At 39.9% G+C, this 21,188-nt stretch overlaps 1 protein-coding gene across 1 annotated transcript in view; it reads left to right on the top strand.

Annotated features, from left to right (window-relative positions):
* SEC63 (SEC63 homolog (S. cerevisiae)) overlaps positions 1-21,188 on the top strand; it is a 107,762-nt gene that overhangs the window by 30,462 nt on the left and 56,112 nt on the right. Inside the window, exons 2-4 of the mRNA XM_006839953.1 lie at positions 4,633-4,732; positions 15,348-15,462; positions 17,476-17,588. Of these exons, the coding sequence (XP_006840016.1) occupies positions 4,633-4,732; positions 15,348-15,462; positions 17,476-17,588 (328 nt within the window). The remainder of the gene's footprint in view (positions 1-4,632; positions 4,733-15,347; positions 15,463-17,475; positions 17,589-21,188) is intronic.

Here is a 21,188-nt window from a genome sequence, read left to right on the forward strand (position 1 = left end):
ACAGATTGGATACTACTCACTGGAGATTCTACCTTCCTCCATGCCCTCTGGATCTAGGTTCCCTCTTGAAAGCTTGTAAGCCAGTCACTTCTTGCCTTTGTAGCCTCCCCCCCCACCCCACCCCATTGTGGGTAGCCAATGTTCAAGTTGCCCATCCTGTCTACTCTGAGTGGAGGAGGGAGGGTAGGAATGATTCTTGCTGTAAGGATTTGTTTCCTCTTTTGAGCTACTGCATCCATAGATGTAGGTCAAGTTCATCAAATTGTATCAGATTATGCTTTTTCCCCCTTTTCTTCTTCTGGTTGAGCTCTGATTATCCAGTCATTGAAGCCAGGTCAAGTGGGTATTATCTACAAGTGTGGGTGTTCTTGTGCATATCCCCCCTCTTCTTATCAGCTGGGCGCTTCACTCTCTACCCTTGCCTGATGTATTTTTATGATTATATTCAGGCTATGCATTTAGTAAACAGAAACTGGTACTGTGTTCTCATTGCTTTCTGTGGTTTCAGTGAGTCCCATGTTTGATATTGTTCATTGATTACTTGTTTAAGATGGAGTCTGACACCCTCCTGTATATGTTTCCTATTGCTAATGTTCCAAATTGCCAAAAACACAGAACTACAACAGAACTTTAAAATCACTGGCTTTCGTGGTTGGTGCATAATTTAGAGTAATCGTGGTATTAATTGGTCTTTTCCTTTAGGCATATGGATGTTATCCTATCACAGACAGTGTTATACTTCAAGGTAGATCTTGAAATGTTCTTTATGAAGATGATTGCAACTCCATTCCTCTTCAATTTGTCATTCCTGGTGTAGTAAGCCATATGATTGTCTGATTCATAATAGCCAATACTAGTCCACTTCAGCTTACAAATGCTTAGGATAGCAATCTTTATGTGTTCCATTACATTTCTGACAACTTGCAGTTTCCCTAGATTTGCACATTCCATGTTCTGATTATTAATGGAGATTTGCAGCTGTTTCTTCTCATCTTGAGTTGTGTCCCACCAGCAAATGAAGGTCCTGAAATCTTTATTCCATTCACATCATCATGGTCTGCTCTACTTTGAGGAAGCAGCTCTTTTCCAGTCATATTTTGGGGCCTTCCAACCTTAAGGGCTCATCTTCTGGCACTATATCTGACAATATTCTGGTGCTCCTCATGATGTTTCAATATTCAATATTCTGGTGCTGACAGTGTTCTACTGTCATTCATAAGGTTTACAGTGACTAAACATTCAGAATCGTCTGCCTCTCCTTCCTAGTCTGTCTTAGCCAGGATGATCCGTTGAAACCTGTCCACCACGGGTGAACCCTGCTGGTATTTAAAATACCAGTGGCATAGTTTCCAGCATCACAGCAACACGGAAACCATCATAGGACAACAAACTGACAGATGAGTAGTGGATTTATATATAATTCTTTCTGGTTTTTTCCTGTGCGTTTTAATACGTTATCATCATTATTTGTTTTAGTGCTCACATTGTCCTCAGTTTGGCCAGAGGAGCCTTTTTATGGTGGCATTTTTGTTATTTTGGTATGCCGCACCATTCTTGGAGGATTTTTCTTGCTTTCTGTACTCTTCCATGTACTAATCTAGTGAAGGAGTTGATCATTTTTAGGGGTCCCTAGATCTGGTTAGAAGTCAAGATAAGGGCACTAGGTGTGTTCTCTGATATTAGGATGTTACTGTTCTTCAACCTGCTTAGTAGAGCTACGAGCTAGAGACTATACATGTATGTGCATACATTTACAGCTATATTTCTATATTAAAAGACTGATACTTTGAATTCCAATCCAACAGCACAGGGTTTACTTACTCTTCTTGTTTTCTATTTTTGTATTTGTAATTCTCTAATTGTAAAAAAGGAGCTCTGGTAGTGTAATGGTAAAGAGTCGGGTTGCTAACCTCAAGGTCAGCAGTTCAAAACTACCAGCTTTTCTGTGAGAAAAAGATGAGGCTAACTGCTTCCATAAGATTTACAGCCTCAGAAACCCTTTGCAGGGCTGCTATGAGTTGGAACTGACTCCACAGCATACCATCACCAACAACAACTGTAAAAAGGAGTCCTGGTGTGGTGCTATAGTATAAAGCACTGGACTACAAGGTCGCTTTGAATCACCAGGTAGGCAGTTCAAACACACCAGCTGCTCCTTGGAAACCCTATACAAGGTCATTATTCAGAATTGACTGGCTGGCACTTAACAACAATTATTAAAAGGGGGAGTACAGTGACTGTAGGATCAGCACAGGACTATGAATAACAAGGTTGGTGGTTCAAGCCAACCATCCGCTCCATTGGAGAATGATGAGGTTTTCTGCTTCCTCGAAGATATAAAGCCTCGGAAACCCTATACAGGGTTGCTATTAATCAGAACTGACTCGATGACACTTAACAACAATTATAAAGCAATTAATTTCAGTTATTCTTTTTATTTTATTTTTTATTATTTTTTAATGTTTTATTGTGAATTATATGATAGTTTACATGGGAGAACATTAGCTTTTACATTCATCCTATTGCCATGGTTACAGTCTCCTCCAAGGATCATCAACCAACCAAAGGGTATATATACCCTGCAAGCCTGTCTCTCGGTTGTCAGCACACAGCCCCCTTCCTCTCTGGGTCTAAAGTCCCCAACTGCTCCATTACTCCATGTCATCATCTCTGCCTCCATCTCTGGCATTACTGCTTCTCTGGGTAGGGTTCCGCTCTCTGCTCTTCTCCCTTGATGGTCCTAGGGACCTCCGCTCCTAGACTGCAAAGTCAATCACTCCCCTCCTTTTGCTACAAAATGTCTACCTTTACATTTCTAACCCTCACAATCAGTCCTGATAATAATTATTCACTATTGAATCACAAGAGACTCATCTGCATCTTCTGACATCAGCCCCGCCCAGACAGATTGGATACTACTCAGTGGAGATTCTACCTTCCTCTACACCCTCTGGATCTAGGTTCCCTCTTGAAAGCTTGTAAGCCAGTCACTTCTTGCCTTTGTGGTCCCCTCATTTTGGGTAGCCAATGTCCAAGTTGCCCATCCCTGTCTACTCTGTGTATGGAGGGGGTGGGAATAATCCTCGCTGTAAAGATTTGTTCTCTCTTTTGAGCTACTGCATCCATAGTTGTAGGTCACGTTTGTCAAATTGTATCAGATTACTCTTTTTTTTCTCTTCTTCTTCTAGTTGAGCTCTTGATCATCCAGTCATTGAAGCCAGGTCAAGTGGGTATTATTTGCAAGTGTGGGTGTTCTTATGCATATACCCTCTCAATCAGCTGGACGCTTCATTATCCACTCCAGTCCTCTGTGGCTATGTCACTGACTGTGGACCCAAGAGTCCCCAGGTCTTGCCACACTGCTGGCCGACCAGGTCTTCACCCGGGTTCACCGGAGTCTATTGAATGTTGTAGGGCTTAGCTTGCAGCTTCATTGCTGTTTTTCCCTCTCCAGTTAATTCTTTTTATATCAATGTGTTTGGTCAGTCTGTATATGACTAGTCACTTTTTCTGTCACCACCCAATGTCTCTTCCTTAAATAGATCCGTTTTCACCTCATTTGGTTTGAATACTTCTGTTACCAGGTGGCTTTCCCAGCAGGATGCCTTCCTCAAAACATAGCGGTGTAAGGAGTTGGACACCTTGAATAGTGGCTTTAAAACATTCCATTTATTTGCAAGAGCCGTGGTTTGGTGCTGTAGGATAAGCACTGGACAGTAACCATAAGGCCAGAATTTCAAACCCTCCAGCTGCTCTTGGAAACTCTATATAGGGTCACTATGAGTTGGAACCACTCCACAGCACACAACAAAACAATTATTTGCAAAATTCTTTTGATTATCTCATAACTCATTTAAGGACTATGGTTTCTTAGATTTTTATTTTTAAACTTACTTTAGAAAAACTGGAATTTTTGATCTTGAAGCTGTAAATTTATCATGAAGCTCCAAATCCTATTTGGTTTATATTTTAAACAGATGAAGTATAAACTTTACTAGATAGGGACTATTTTGGTAAGCAGTTATTTTCTTGTTTGAAGAGTGTCATTTCTTCTTAGTTTACTTAGTAAACCATGTTTTAACTATTATGTATTTTGTTCCATCTGTAACAAAAGGGGAGTCCTGGTGTGGTGTTGTGGGATAATATGCTAGACTGCATGGTCTGTTTGAACCACAAGCTTGGCAGCTCACATTCACCAGCTGCTCCTTGGAAACACTATACAGGGTCGCTGTGAGTCAGAGTTGACTTGGCAGCACCTAACAGCAAACAACAGCATAACAAAAGGAAAAGGAGGAGAAAGTTTCTTAGAAATGACTACATTTTATTACTAAATATAGATTTTATTGTTAGGTCATTTTTTTTGTGCTTTTCTAGAAGTTATTTCCATAATATTTACATGAAAAATGGTTGCCTGGTATTTTAATAAAAATGTCCAGAATTTCCAGATGAAGTAATTGTTTTAAATGGTTGAAAATTTAACCAAGGTTGTAAAATTTTTAAAAAGTTATTTAAATATACTGTGTTTTCATGTTCCATTACAGTAATATCATAAAGGTTAATATGACATTAACTCTTAACCTTGCCTTCAGTGTGATAAATGGTTTTACTTTTAATGTTTTTCTTTCTTGACAGAACAAATCCGATTAAAGAATATCAGAAAAGTTTATGGAAGATGTATGTGGTATCGTTTACGGTTATTGAAACCTCAGCCAAATATTATTCCTACAGTAAAGTAAGTAATGGATTTAAATAAGAAACACACAGTACTTACTCTTTACTAGATATGTGAACTAGGGTTTTGATGAATAAGACATTGTACCTGGGAAATGCTTATAGCCTATCCAAGTGATTAGTAAGTTAGAAATGTGTCTGAACAGAGAGAGAGAAGCCAAATATTGAAAGGACTTTGTGTACCTGGTATCAGGATTTTAATTTGATCTAAAAGACTATGTGGGAATTTAAAACAATTTTAAAAGCAGTTTGTATTTCATGGTGATAATCAAAGTTTATTTAGCACATACTTTATGCCAGATGCTGTGTTAGGTTTTTATAATCTCATTTAATTCTGTGTTAACTTTAAAATAGGTGTTTTTGCTACTTTTTTACAGATGAGGAAACAGGCTAATAAAGTCTCAGTAACTTGCCCCAGGCCTTATAGCCAGTAGTGGGGGAGGATGAATCTAATCACTGTATTTTGGCAGACTCATCTGTTAAAACAGGCCATTAACAGGATTAATTAGAGTTGGCCTCCTTGATTCTGTGAGGCTGTAAGTGTACTGATTAAGAGCTGATGGTTTGGACCTTTATCCCATGTCATCAATTCAGAGTTGTAGTAGATGAAATTATGACAGGAATTGGAAGTTGCTATCATTGGAGAACTGTATCTTGTGAATTATCCACAATTATCTTTCCAGTTAATAGGAGGAGATGACTTAGCAGAGGAAAGTAGTAAGAGTACTAGTTATTTTTTAACATGGGATGAAATTATGATACTTTAAAATTTATTTATATAACTGTAGAGAGTTTTCTAGGAGTCCTGGTGTGGTTCTGTGGGTTAATGGGCCAGACTGCAAAGCCTTTTGAACTGCAAAGTCAGTGGTTCAGGCTCACCAGCTACTCCTTGGAAACCCTATACAAGGTTGCTATGGATCAGAATTGACTCGATGGCACTTTAACAACAACAGCAACGGAGTTTTCTTACTGTTTGTGAAGCTAGACTTTGCTTAGCTTAGATTTTTGTAGAGGGGAGAGATATCTTAGCTTTGTTGTTAAGAGTTCTTTAATGGTGTGAAAACAAAGGCAAGGTAAGACTGCAAAGTAAATATTTTTTTCCTCCTAGTTTGTTTTTCTTCTGGCTTTGATCAACACTTTGCAGGTATCTGAACTTCATTTCTTTATACAGTGGTTAAATGCTCATCTGCTAGCAGAAAGGTAGGTGGTTTGAACCCACCAGCTACTGCATCAGATATGGCAGTTTGCTTCCATAAAGATTTACAGCCTTGGGAACCCTGTGGTACAGTTTCCTACTGCCCATTAGGGTCACTGAGTTAGAAATGACTTAGGGGCAATGAGTTTTTGAACCTTGTTTTCCAGGAGGGAAAAAAAAAGCTAGTAAAATGATCTAGTTAAAATGAAATTGTAGTTAAAGGGGTGCACAGGTGAAGAAGAATGAAATAGACACAATTTAAGGAGCCCTGGTAGTACAGTGGTTAAAGCACTAAACTGTCAATCAGAATGCTGGTGGTTTGACCCTACTAGCCACACCTTGGGGAATTTGTGGCAATCGGCTTCTGTAAAGACTAACAGCCTTAGAAGTCTGATGGGGCAGTTTTCCTTTGTCTTACAGGCTGGATATGAGTTGGAATCAGCTCGAGAGCAGTAGACTTGGTTTTTGAATTGGTAATGATTTAGGTAAAGGCAGAAACCATCAAAACTTTTTTGCTATTTATCTTTGAAACATCCTTTCAATATCAAATAATCATGGTGTAATGTACCTCTTCTGACAAATGTTCCTCTTCTGACAGCATCTCTGAAAATAAGGTATATAATTTCTGGAAGTTGCTTCTAAAATAACATTTAAAGTACGCTTAAAAAGTGCAAGACCTTACATTTTGAATTATTGTTATTATTCACTTAGCAAGTAGTTACTGTGTGCCTCTGTATTTTAAGTATTGTACTAAATGCTGTAAATACTGTGATTAACAAGATAGATATGGCTTAATAATTTACAGTCATGAGGGATGCTGGCAAGCAAACAGGTAAAGATAATAGAGGTGAATTCAGAACTGTAAGGGGATGCCATGACAGAGCAGAGGAAGAATTCCTAAGAGGTTTGGGACAAAGAATGCTTCCCTGAATAAATGAGGTCCAAGATGAGGTCTGAGAATTGAGTAAGAGTTAACTAAGAATAGCTAGGAGTCCTGATGTGGCACTATGGATTAATGTGCTGGACTGCAAAGTTGGTTTGAACCGCAAGGTTGGCGGTTCAAGCTCACCAGCCAATCCTCGAAAACCTTAACACAGAGTCACTATAGGTCAGAACTGACTCAGCGGCACTTAACAACAACAACATGAATTAATTCTTTGCTATTTGCAAGGCCCCTCTAAGTGTTTTACATACCTAATCTCATTTAATTCTCACACCCACCCTAAAAATTGGAAACTGCAATGAAAAAGGATAAGTGACTTGTGAAGGTTACTCAGTTAATAGTGGTGAGCTAGGATTTGTGATCAGATATTTTTGTTCTTAGTATCTCTCCCTAGATATTGTTGTTGTCAGGTGCCATCGAGTTGGAACCGACCCATAGCGACCCCATGCACAGCAGAATGAAACAATGTCTGATCCTGGGCCAACCTCACTACTGCTGCCACACTTGACACCATCAATGATGCCACATGGCTGATCCATCTTGTTGGGGGTCTTCCTCTCTTTCTCTGACCCTCCATCTTACCCAGCATGACATTCTTCTCTAGCGACTGTTCCATCTGATGCTTGCTTCACCACCTTCTTGATGTCATCATATTTGGCAGCTTTCTCCAGGCGGCAGGTCAGGTCCACAACAGACACATTAGGAGTGGGGACACAGAAGGCTATGCCGGTGAGTTTCCCATTCAGTTCAGGGATGACCTTGCCCACAGCCTTGGCAGCACCAGTAGATGCAGGGATGATGTTCTGGGCAGCCCCACGGCCATCACGCCACAGTTTCCCAGAGGGGCCATCTCTTCTGCGTGTCAGTGATGGCATGGACTGTGGTCATGAGTCCCTCCACGATGCCAAAATTGTCATGGATGACCTTGGCCAGGGGGGCCAAACAGTTGGTGGTGCAGGAGGCATTGCTGACAATTTTGAGTGAGTTGTCATACTTCTCATGGTTCACACCCATCACAAACATGGGGGCATCAGCAGAAGGGGCAGAGATGATTACCCTTTTGGCACCACCCTTCAAGTGAGCCCCAGCCTTCTCCAAGGTTGTGAAGACACCGGTGGACTCTACAACATATTCAGCACCAGCATCACCCCACTTGATGTTGGCGGGATCTCGCTCCTGGAAGATAGAGATGCGCTTCCCATTGATGATAAGTTTTCCATTCTCAGCCTTGACAGTGCCATTGAACTTGCAATGGGTGGAATCATACTGGAACATACATACCATGTAGTTGAGGTCAATGAAGGGGTCGTTGATGGCAACAACCTCTACTTTGTCAGAGCTAACAGCAGCCCTGGTGACCAGGCGCCCAATACGGCCAAATCCGTTGACTCCGACCTTCACCATCTTGTCTCAGGGATGCGGCTGGTACTGCTAGAGAAGCTGCGGCTGCCTGTCGAACGGGGAGGAGCAGAGACGTGTGATAACCATTTTAAAGCTGTGTTTTGACACAGAGTAAGATGCTGTCTGTGCTTTCAATGGAGCTTTAAGTTAGTTACAGGATGAAAGTCGTGGTTTTGGCTTCTTTGTTGTTTTAACCACACTTTACAATCAGTAAAGGCTGCTTTTTGGGAGATGATGGAATTAAGATTTGAAGGATGAATGGAGTTTGACACAGCAGAGATGGGGATGGGGTATTCTAGGTTGAGAGATCCAAATGAGTAAAGTATGGTGGTGGAGAACGTTGGGAGATGCAGTATTGTTTTGTGTGGAAAAATTGGAGTGATAAAGTTAAGAGGTAGAGTCTTGGTGTGGTGATCTAGGATAAATGCAGGACTATAAGGTCAGTTTGAACCACAAGGTCTGCAGTTTAAACTCACCAGTTGCTCCTCGGAAACCCTATACTGGGTTGCTGTGAGTCTGAACTGATTTGATGGCACTTAATAACAACAACAACAAAGTTAAGAGGTAGGTTGGAACTGTGTCCTAGAGGTTCATTCCAAATAAAGTTTAAGCTTTGTTCCAACCGAAAGAGCTTATATACATGAAAAGCTTTTGCTTTGTCATTTTATTTTATTAGACATTATATGATTCATTTTATGTCTCCAATGATCCCTGCTCAGTGTAACAATTTTTAGTGATACAGAGTTAAGAAAAATCGTTCAAGTTCATCATCTAAAAATAGAAACTAATAGTTTTAATAAGATGATTACCTAATAAAGTTTTTCTTATATTACACTTTTTTGATTTATGAAAACAGGATTATGTTATATGTATAGCTTTGAAAACTTTTTTTTTTTTTTTTTTTTTTTGCTTTTTATTTTACAACATGAGGTGGACAGTCTTCCACAGCAAATACTTATTTTTACTGACAATATGCCTACTTTTTATTTATGGTTGTTATGTGAAAGTCTGTATTATATATAAAAAAGAGGATGGCCATATCAGATCACAAATGGAGGCACCTACACCATTACATAACTGCGGAGCTGCTGAGAATCATGGTCCAGCCAAGTTGACCTATAACCTTAACCCTCACAGCCAGTGTTGCTTTCGCTTTGCAAAATAATCAGATAGTAGATCTTTATTATTATCATAAATATGAAATTTCACTGTATTGATTTACCATGAGTTTGCTAGTTGTCAAAAACAACTACCCCCAGAAACTCAAGCCTATTGCCTTTCAGTCACTTCGGACTTACGCGATGACCCTATGTTGTTGTTAAGTACAGTCAAGTTGATTTTGATTTATGCTAACCCTGTACAGGTTTTCCAAGGAGTGGCTGGTGGGTTTCAGCCACCAAACTTGTTAGCATTCCAGTGCTTATCCTATAGCACCATACCAGGACTCCATAGTGACTGTATTGGACAGGGTAAACTAACCCACGGGGTTTTCAAGGCTGTACTCTTTTACCATAGCAGTCTGTCATACCTTTTTTTGAAAAACAGCTGATGGATTTGAACCATTGACCTTTTGGTTAGCAGCCTAGCACTTTGACCACTGTACCACTAGGACTCCTTTGATTTGTTCAGTACTTTTAATGTGGAGTTCTGATGTGGCGCTGCAGGATAATGCATTGGACCACAAGGTATATTTGAACTTCAAACTGGCAGTTCAGACCAATTATCCTCTCCTTGGAAACCCAACACAGGTAGCTATGGCTTGGAACCAACTTAATGGTATTTGACAACAACAACACTTTTTTTTTATTGTGAGGTTTACATGGGAGAACATTAGCTTTACACTCATCCTATCATATTTCATTTCATTGCAATGATTACAATCCCCTCCATGCATCACCAAATAACCAAAGGGTATACCACACAGGCCTACCACCCAGTGGCCAGCACACAGCCCTTCTCCCTCTCTGAGTCCAGTGTCCCCAGTCACTCCATCTGTCTACATCATTGTTTGTGTCCCTATCCCCGGCGTCACTGCCTCTCTGGGTAGGGTCACACTCTCTGTTCTTCTTACTTGATGGGCCCAGGGACCTCCGCTCCTGGGCTGCAACATCAATCAATCTCCTCCTTTTGTCAAAAAAATCTACCTCTATGTTTCCTATCCTCAGTCAGTCCTGATGGCAGTTATTCACTGTTGTACCACAAGAGCTTTATCCCCATTTCCTTTCACCAGCCCGGTCCCAACAGACTGGAAATCATTCAGTGGTGATTCGACCTTCCCCTGCCCTGTCTGGAACTAGGCTCCCACTTGAAAGCTTGTATGCCAGTCACTTACCTTTATAGGCAACCCCATTTTGGGTAGCCAATGTCTAAGTTGCCCATCCCTGTCAACCATTTGTGCCAAGGGGGTGGGAGGGAGTGATGCTGTCTGTAAAGATTTGTTCCCATTTTTGAGCTACTACATCCATAAGTATAGGTAAAGTTCATTAAATTGTAGCAGGTTACTTTTTTTTTTTTTTTTAACCCCCTCTTCTTTCTTCTTCTACTCAAGTTCTGATCATCCAGCCATCGAGGCCAGGTCAGGTGGGTACACTCTGCAAGTGTGGGTGTTCTTGTGCATCTCACCTCACTTCATATCAGCTGGACGTTTCACTCGGCACTCTAGTCCTCTTTGGTCATGTCATTGCCTCTGGGCCGTGGTCATGTCACTGCCTCTGGGCCCAGGAGTCTCTGGGTCAGGTCTCCACTCGGGTTCACAGAGGTCTATTGAATGTGGTCAGGCTTAGCTCGCAACTTCATTGCTGTTTTTCCCCCCTCTTCCCTTTATCGGTGACCAATGTGGTCACCACCCAGATTGCATGCCTGCCCATATATTCCCCTTGAGTCTCAGTCTTGGAATGGGGTTTGGTTTGAGGGGTCCCGACCACTTGATTTGATGGCTCCCAGACAAACAGCGTACTTGTTCTTGTAGTAATCAATCAGACTGCTGTTGTTTGGATTTTCCTGCTGGTCTTTCTTTCATGAAGTGTCTTCTGTTCTTTTAGCTGCTCCATGCTGGTCTACTCATCTTTTTCAGTGGAAATTTTCTACCTCAGTCGATTCTGGATGGGGTTCTGGATACCACCTATGGTCTTTTGTGCAGTGTAAAGGCTCCACAGGAATCCTCTTTCACTGGGCAACTTCTAGCCCCCTTTAAGGTATTCCAATCAGTTATGGGTTGGAGATGGATTTACAAGCTTTCTGTAGTGATGATTCTAGCTATTCCTTTCTCCCCCCTTTCTAAAGTGTCTGTTTTATAATGGTAGGCAAGGGAAACCAAGATTCAAAAGACAGCCAAGAATCTTAACATTATTCCCCTCTTTTACCCCTTCAAACCATGCCTCAATCCCCGTATCACAGAGCCCTGTTGTTCCAAGGTTGTGCATACATCGTCATTTACCATACGAACTTGCCTAACTGTTCTCCCATCAGCATTGTTCTTCCCCTCCCCTCCCCCTTCTTGTGTATTGCCGCTCTCTCCCACACCCAAGCTATCCTGTGTCTATTCCTTACCCTGTGCTCTGTCTTCCCTGCCTCCCCTCCTCTCATCCCATACATTCTGGTAATCAGCAAATATATATATACTCCCCCCCCCCCTTTTAGTGTGGGTTGTTTTTCGTTTTTACAATGGTCCTATGCAGTATTTCTCCTTTTGTGACTGACTAATTTCACTCAGCGTAATGTCCTTAAGGTTCATCCATGTTATGTGGTGGCTTGTAGCATCCTTGTTTTTCTTCAGGGTGGCATAGTATTCCACTGTGTGTATGTACCACAGTTTGTTTATCCATTCTTCAATTGATGGACACTTAGGCTGTCTCCATGTTTTTGCTATTGTAAATAGTGCTGTTATGAACATTGGTGTGAATATATCTACTCATGTTATGGCTTGTATTTGTTGTGGTTAAATATCAAGTAGAGGAATTGCTGGATCATAAAGTATTTCTATTTCCAGCCTTCTGAGGAAGCGCCATATTGTTTTCCAGAGTGGTTGGGCCATTTTGCAATCCCACCAACAATGTAGGAGGGTCCCACTCTCTCCACATCCTTGCCAGCAGTTATTGTCCTCGACTTTTTTTAATCTTTGCTGTTATTGTTGGTGTGAGATGATATCTTATTGTTGTTTTGATTTGCATCTCTCTAATGGCTAGTGATCATGAACATTTCTTCATATGTTTGTTGGCTGCCTGGATCTCTTCCTTGGTGAAGTGTCTGTTCATGTCCTGTGCCCATTTTTTAATTGGCTTATTTATCTTTTTCTTGTAGAGGTGTTGTAGTTTCCTATATATTTTAGAAATGAGTCCCTTGTCTGATGTGTCATTGCAAAAGACTTTTTTCCCATCCCTTGGGTTCCCTTTATACTCTTAAACTATCTCCTCTGTGGACTTCTCTGATTCTTCTTGTTCTGGAATGCCAATAATTCTTAAATTGTTCCTCTTTGTGTTATCCAGCATGAATCTTAGACTCTCTTCAGATTTTTTTAATCCCTTTTTCTGTGCTCTTCTATCTTAGCAGTATTGAGAGATTTTTCTTCCAGCTCGCTAGTTCTGTCTTCCATCTCTTCTATTCTGCTTCTTTTTCCCTTTCAGTGTATTGCCCATTTCTGATATTTTATTATTAATCATCTGGACTTTTTTTTGCAGGTTTTGAATTGTTGCCAATGCTGTATTAATCTTGTTTGATTGCTCTTGTAGTACTTTCCTTATTTCTTCCTTGTTTTCCTCCACCCCCTTTTGGAGCATTTGAATGTGATTCCAGATCATTTTTCTGAATTCCTTAGGCAAATCCAAAACCTGCTCTTCCTATTCTGGGGAACCTTTGTCTGTCTCCCGCTCCTTTGTCTCAGTTAGTCTTTTCTGTTTTAGGACATGTTTTGAGATCTTTTGTTGTGTTTTGTCATTTCCAGTAGTTATGTGGGTTTTTTAATGCTTAAATGCATGTTTGTTGTTGTGTTATTAAGCTTACTGGGTGTCTCCTGGTGGATATGATCAGGAGATATGCTTCCCTATTTGCATGTAATGCTTAGCAGCTTTTATTGAATCTTGTCTCAATGGTGGAGTATTATGGGGTATGCTTTTAGATTTGCTTTTTGGCCACAATTGCTGTCTCTTCTTAGTAACGTAGGGAGAAAAAGTTCCCACCTCTAGGAAAAATGTGTCATCAAAAGGACCCAAAGCAGAAGCAATATAAAAGCAGAGACAAAAACCACTTTTAAACAAAAATAAAACTGTGACCGACTGGCCAGTCGCCTTGCTACACAGGCAGTGTGTGTGCACCGTAGAAGCCTCAAGCAGTGGGTGGGGGTGTCTGCTTGCTCAGGCCCCTCCTCTAGTCACCATCGTAGAGGTGAGCAGATAGATATTGAGAAGTTCATGGGAGAAAGATTATCTACTATTTTTGTCTCTGAAGGTCAGTCAGCTGTCTGCCGTGTGCACAGCGTAATTCTTGAGATCGTGTTCTTTTATGTTGGGGTTTTACAGATTGTTCATATGGTTTGTCTGTCAGGCCTTATGGGCCTGCATTTTTCTTGCTAGATAGGCCAGAGTAAAGGGTCTTGCACAACTTAATTTTAGGGCTGCCACCCTGAGCCTGATGTCATAAGCAGCCACCAAGCTCGTTCTTTCTGCCTTGGGAAAACTGTAGGATCAGTGCTAAACTTTTTTTGGGGTGGTGCACCCCACCCACCTGAAGGTATCCGGGCTGGGCAAAGAAAGCTAGACAGGGAAGAGGAGGAAAAAATGTGTAGAATCCCCTGCACATCCTTTTGCAGATGACACTGCAATGCTTTCACCGCAGGTTTCCTGTGCTGGTCTGGCTGTAGCCCCGCCCTCTGAACTCCGCCCTGGTGGGGTAGCCGCAGAGGGGTTCCTGCCTCAAGTGATTCTTAACTTGCAGTATTTCCTTTATATCCTGATTTTTCCACTTGTGCGTGTGGGAAACTGACGCCCTGGACTTTATGCTAGATCCAGAGCTCTGGTGGTGTTCTGTGAGTGCAGCTTCTCTGGGTTTGCAGTCCCTCCCCAAAGGATCCTTTCCTATCTGGCTGTCTCTTTGCCACCCAACAAAACTTTAATGTTGGAACACTCCAACAACAACACTTTAATGAATTGGTAGACAGTGCATTGTCTACCAATTATTAATTGAGTCTTTCTCTTCCCCTCCTTTTTTATTGCCATTATATATAAGGAGGCTTCAAAAAGTACATGGAGAAGTGGAATTAAAAGATATGGAATTATTCTACAATCTTTTTGAAGCCCTTTCATCCATGCATAACTATTCTGTTATACTTTACACACATAGATTTACCTAATTTCCTTAAGAATTTATTGAAGTATGATAGATCGATAGATAAGACGATGTACTTCTTCAGGCTTTTGACATATTATTGCCCGATATTCATTCAGAGTATGGATTTTATTAGAGTTCCTTTTTTTGTTAGTCTCTGCAACACTGGTAGTATCAATCTTTTAAATATTTGTATTAAGCTCATTACATTGGAGAGAAAAGAAATTAGTTTTCTCAAATTATATGTTTTATGTGCTTTTAAAAAACAATCGTTTATTAGCCTTCAATAAATGGACATTCAAGTTGTTTTCAAAGATTTGCTATTAAAAACAAGGCTAAAACCAATTTTTTTTAGATTATCTTAATAAAGGTAGAATTGCTAGATCAAGAGCAATTCTTTTTTACATTAATGATTTGTTATAGACTTAGTATTTATACATTTTGATCTAATTTAACAGGTCTAGTAAGTTAGTAAGTTGAATTAGCTTCTGTAGTTAAAACTGTGAAAATTGTAAATGAGAATCTATTACATGCAAGGCACTGTACATGATTCTGGAGAATTAAGAGGAGAAAAGATTGTCCTTGCTGTAATAGTTTGCAACCCAGTGATTATAGAATTTAAGCCTGTAAATCAACAGCTTAGTGTTAAGGACCTACCTTAGATTATTTTATGCTTTGATCTTGCCATGTCTGTAGATTCTTAAGAGGAAGCAATGCAGATATATTTATTTATATGTCAATTATCTTTTTCCTAAACAGGAAAATAGTTCTGCTTGCAGGATGGGCATTGTTTTTATTCCTTACATATAAAGTTTCCAAAACAGACCGAGAATATCAAGAATACAATCCTTATGAAGTATTAAATTTGGATCCCGTAAGTAATATTTATATTATTTATACACATTCATTTAATAATTTCATGAGAAAACTATAGGTCCACATCATAAAAGAAATTTAGGTCATACCTAAAGAAATAAGACTGTGATCAGTTAGATTTTTATTAAAATAAGGTGTCTGATGTATTGTTTTTTCTAATATGTGTATGTATTTCAAGCTACAAATGTTAGGTTCTATAAGAATATGTTAGAATGTAGAGTCTTATATTTCTGCAATTACAAACCAATATAATTGGTTTGTAATTGCAGAAATATAAGAATAATTGAACATGAGTTGAGAAGTTAGCATATTTTTTAAAAGCCATATGTCAGACTGGTTTAATGCAGAATAAAACTGGGAACATCATTCATATAGTCAGCCCTCTGCATTTGCAGGTTCTGCACTGCAGATGCAACCAACTGAATGAAAAATATTTGGGAGGGTGAGGGGAAAGCAATTAGTGGTTAAAGCAGTACCCCAAAAGCTATGAAGGAACACAATGTGCTTTTGACATAGCATTTACATTGAGCTCTGGTAGTGTAGTGGTTACGAATCGGGCTGCGAACCTTAAGGTCAGCGGTTCGAAACTACCAGCCGCTCCGCGGGAGAAAGATGAGGCTTTCTACTCCCGTAAAGATTTACACCCTCGGAAACCCTGTACAGGGTCGCTATGGGTCGGACCCGACTCGATGGCACTTAACAACAACAACAACAACAAGGTGTCAGAAGTAATCTAGAGATGAATGAAGTACATGAGAAGGATGTATGTTGGTTGTATCAAAATACTACACCATTTTATAAGGGATTTGAGCATCTGTGTAGGAGTTGGGCTCCTGGAATCAATCCCCATGGATACTGCAGGATGACTATTAATTAGTTGAATGATAAAAATCTTATGACCTTATATTGGTTGATATTTGGACATTGTGTAAAATTGTGGTTGGAGTTTTCTAAAGAACTGGTGGTCAGGTTAACCTTGGGTGTACCTCTTATTTGATCTTTTGATTGAATTTGAGTGATAGGTCCTAATAGAAAAGTAATCTATTAGGTCTATCAGTGAATGTTACAATTGAAGTGAATAGTAGAGACCGAGACCATTTAGCTTTATTTCAGATAGAAAAATGAGGTCTAGAAAGTTTATGACCTTTTTTTGGGATTCCATAGCTTCATAGTGGCCAAGTTGAATTTAGCGATCTTTCCTTTTTTTTTTTTTTTTCTTTTTCTTTCACCCAGATTCCTTCCTTTTTACTTAGTAGATGACATGATTAAAAGATTCATATAATACAAAGTAGGAAATATATTTGTTTTCTATTTTGTAGAAGAGAAGTTTGCATGTTGTTGTTGTTATGTGCTGTTGAGTCAGTTCCTTCTCATAACAACCCTGTCTAGGGTTTCTGAGGAGTGGCTGGTGGGTTTGAATCCACTAGGCTTGTAGCACCACACCAGGACTCAAAAATTTGCATATCATATAACTTTTCTTATTGTGATGATTCTGGTTACCTAGAGAGATTTTCTAAGATTAGGAGATTTTAGGGCAATTTAATGTCAAAAGAAAGTGTGAGTCCTGGAAAATCCAGCTAATTAATAGGAAGCAATTAAGGCAAACTTATTGAATGTTTAGTTAATATTGAAATATTGGCAAGCAGATGAAACTAGGTATTCCTCAGATTATAAAAGAAATAGTTAAACCTTTGAGAGTTCTTTCAGCCACACTTAATTTACCGTGATCATTCTTTGATATAAAATGTCAGTGAGTATCCTTTTATGTAAGTGTGGCATTATATGGTTTCTTTGCCAAATCGTCAATGTGTAGGACACTGTATGGCACATAGTAGGTGCTAATAAAGCAAACATATTAGACATAATAAATATAGTTTTACTTATGTATTTAAAAATATACAGGATGAAACTACATTTCTTCTTAAGTTATTGAGTAGTTCAGTATTGTTGTAAATTGAAAATAGGGTGGATTATCTTTTTTACAGCTTTGTGACAAAGCTTTTCCTTTCAGGGGGCAACAGTCGCAGAAATTAAGAAACAGTATCGTTTGTTGTCACTTAAATATCATCCAGATAAAGGAGGTGATGAAGTTATGTTCATGAGGATAGCAAAAGCTTATGCAGCGTAAGTATGATAGAACTTGCATTTTTTCCTGAGTGGTAAAGATAGTTTTCTGTTATTGTAAACACATAAATAAAAGTAGCTGTTATTACACTTTTATTAAACACCGACTTTATATGTTAAGCCTATTATTTGTGGACCTACCCAGCATTGGTAATGTAGTTAAACCTTACTCTTAAGTATCTTAGAGAGGTGTCACTGATGGAAGTGCTTTTGCTGTGTGAACTCAGCTAAACTAAGTAGTAAGTGATATATGGTGACTGAACCATTTTGTAGCATCCTAATGAGAAGAGGATACTTTCCTTTTAGGCCTTTTGTTAGCCTAGATCCATTTCTGTTTTGCATCATAGCGTATCACATTTAAGCTATTTAAAAATAAGTTTCGTTTTTGCTTTGCATTTCATTTTTGGTGTCTTTTTAGAATTTCTATACACCAGTCACTTGCTTGTATGGCACTAGGCTAAGTGCTGGACTGCTAACCATAGGTTGGTGGTTCAAGCACACCAACTTCTCCTTGGAAACTCTATACAGGGTCACTATGAGTCAGAATTGACTCGATGGCACTTAACAACAATATTGGACACTACCTTATTAGTATACTAGTAGATATGCTATCCGTTTTTAAGACCTTTTTTCATGCTCAAAGTATCTTTTCAGAAATTGCAATCAAATTTCCTTGTTACTTTAGAACGCAGACATAGGTGAGGTTATCTTAGAATGCAGACAGTGTATTCTTGCCAAGATTATTCCACACACATTATATGTGTAGACACTTATCTGTGCATTTATAAGCTTTGAAAACATAGTAGAGTACAGGTAGTCCTTGATTTCATAGATATTCAAGTTAGAAGGAACCATCCTTATGATCAGCTTTTTTTATTTTTGTTACCTCTTATCAATAGTAATATGTACTACATACAGTGTTGTTGTTGTTGTTAAGTGCCATCAAGTCGGGTCCGACCCATAGCGACCCTGTACAGGGTTTCCGAGGGTGTAAATCTTTACGGGAGTAGAAAGCCTCATCTTTCTCCCGCGGAGCGGCTGGTAGTTTCGAACCACTGACCTTAAGGTTTGCAGCCCGATTCGTAACCACTACGCTACCAGAGCTCCATACAGTACATAGTGTAATTTACTGATGGTGTCATTCTCAAGCCAACCCTAAAGACAAAGATCAGATTTATAAAGCTACTGATAATAAAAGGCAATATTGTCAAAAGTTATGTCAGAGCCAACTTAGAACAGAGTTGTTGGAACAGAACCTTGTCATAAGTTACATATAGGACTCCTGGTGTGGCACTGTAGGATCAGTACTGGACTTCAAACCACAAAGTTGGCAGTTCAAACCTACTAGCTGCTCCTCTGAAACCCTTTACAGGTTTGCTATGAGTCGAAATCCACTTGATGACACTTAACAACAACAACCTGTATATAAAAATAGAATTCATTGAGTTTTAATGTTACAAGAGGTAAAAAGTAGCTGGATTCTCTGGGACTAATGATAGTTACATCGCCACACAGTTCTTAACTGATTTAAAGAATAAAATACATGAGAGGACTTGATACATAATTTTATGAGCTAATTTAAAACATTTTAACTAAAATAATAGACTACTCAGATATAGTAGCAAACTGTGAAAGTAGCATGTGACTGACAGATGTTTGGGAAATACTGTGTGTGGATTTAAAATGAACTTTACCCAAAGAATCTGATTTTTGTGCTTGGTTCCTGAGAGATAACCTTTAAACTCTGGAAATTCTCCAGTGATCCTAAGTATCTGATGAGGATTTCAGACAGTTTATGCTGATGAGGTGACTCTTGGTGGAGGCTAATCAGGTCACAGTTAATGCTAATGTTGTGTTACCCATCAACCTCTGGGAAGGAAGAACTGTTTGAATTATGTAATGTCACCCCCAGGAAAGGTTCTGGACACAAAAGCTTGTGGTTGGTGATAGATAGTGGTGTACATGGGAGAGTATCTTGTCTCTTTTTTGGGACATGGAAGTTCCACAGATACCACCCTACGCATGTCTTCGTTTTACCCTTTTTGCTATCATCAAGCTGTAATCATAAGTATAGTTTCTAGTTATTGAGTTGTTCCAGGGAATTGTTGAACCTGAGGGAGTAGTGGGAATCAGTAGGTCAGCAGTGAGGGGTCTAGGAGCCCCTGAGTTTATGGTTGACACCCTGAAGGAGTATTGTGAAAACCCCAAATTTGTAGCCGGCAGGTCAGCAGTGATGGTATAATGGGACTCCTCCTAACTGTGGCTGATGTTTGTAGTCTTGGTCAGACTGGCAATCTGAAGGACTGTGCCTTTAACTTGTGAGGGCTGGCTTAGCTCTGGGTAGTTAGGATCAGAGGAAGAGCAGGTGATGTGCAACTAGTGTCAGAAGTGAAAAGAGGAGAACAGAATTAATGGTAGATTGGACTCGACTGACTCTTAGAGTTTGGTGTCAGAGAAATGGAATTTTGACATTTCCTCTCACTGTCTTACTCATTTCTGTGCTTTTCAAAGTATATTGAATAGACTCCATTTGTCCCTTCTCTTTTTTGAGGACTAATGTAGTAACTAAGGAGCTCTGGTAGCGTAGTGGTTACGAATCGGGCTGCGAGCCACAAGGTCAGCAGTTCGAAACTACCAGCCGCTCCGCAGGAGAAAGATGAGGCTGTCTGCTCCCGTAAAGAAACCCTGTGTAGGGTCGCTATGAGTCGGAACTGACTCCACAGCACATAACAACAACAACAACAACAAATGTAGTAACTGGAGTCCTTTTGTGGCACTGTTTAATGCGCTGAACTGCAAGGTTGGATTGAAATGCAAGGTTGATGGTTCAAGCTCACCAGCTGCTCCTCGGAAACCCTACACAGGGCAGCTAGGAGTCTAAACCAACTTGATAGCACTTAACAACAACAACAACAGTGTAGTACCTATGTGAGTTACTGTATGATTCTGTCAATAAAGCAGTGCCCTCAGGAGCATCTGAAAAGTGTAGTGAATTTTTTGCACAGCAGATTCTTGCAGATGGATGTCTTTCAGCTGGTGTCTCCTTTCTTCCTGTTTTCATTGTGTCTGTTTCAACTGGCTACTCTCTTTATGTGAGTATTGTTGTTGTTGTTGTTAGGTGCCAATGAGTCAGTGCCGACTCATAGCGACCTTTTGCACAGCAGAACAAAACACTGCCTGATCCTGGGCCAACCTCACTATTGTTGCCACGTTTGAGCTCATTGATGCTGCCACTTGGCCAATCCATCTCACTTGGGGTCTTCCTCTTTTTCTCTGAACTTTCACCCTACCAAACGTGATATCCTTCTCCAGCGACTGGTCCCTCCTGACAATATGTCTGAAGTATGAGAGATGAAGGTTGGCCATCTTGGCCTCCAAGGAGCACTCTGGCTGCTCTTCTTCCAACACAGTTCTGTTGGTTTTATGGGTAGCCCATGGCACTTTCAGTATTCTCCTACAACACCATAACTCAGAAGCATCAATTCTTCTATGGTCTTCTTTATTTACTATCCAACTTTCACATGCATGCGAGGTTATTGAAAATACCATGGCTGGATCAGGCACACCTTAGTCCTCAAGCTGACGTCTTTGCTTTCCAAC

Source organism: Chrysochloris asiatica, unplaced genomic scaffold (assembly GCF_000296735.1).
Source record: "Chrysochloris asiatica unplaced genomic scaffold, ChrAsi1.0 scaffold00027, whole genome shotgun sequence".
Taxonomy (NCBI): domain Eukaryota; kingdom Metazoa; phylum Chordata; class Mammalia; order Afrosoricida; family Chrysochloridae; genus Chrysochloris; species Chrysochloris asiatica.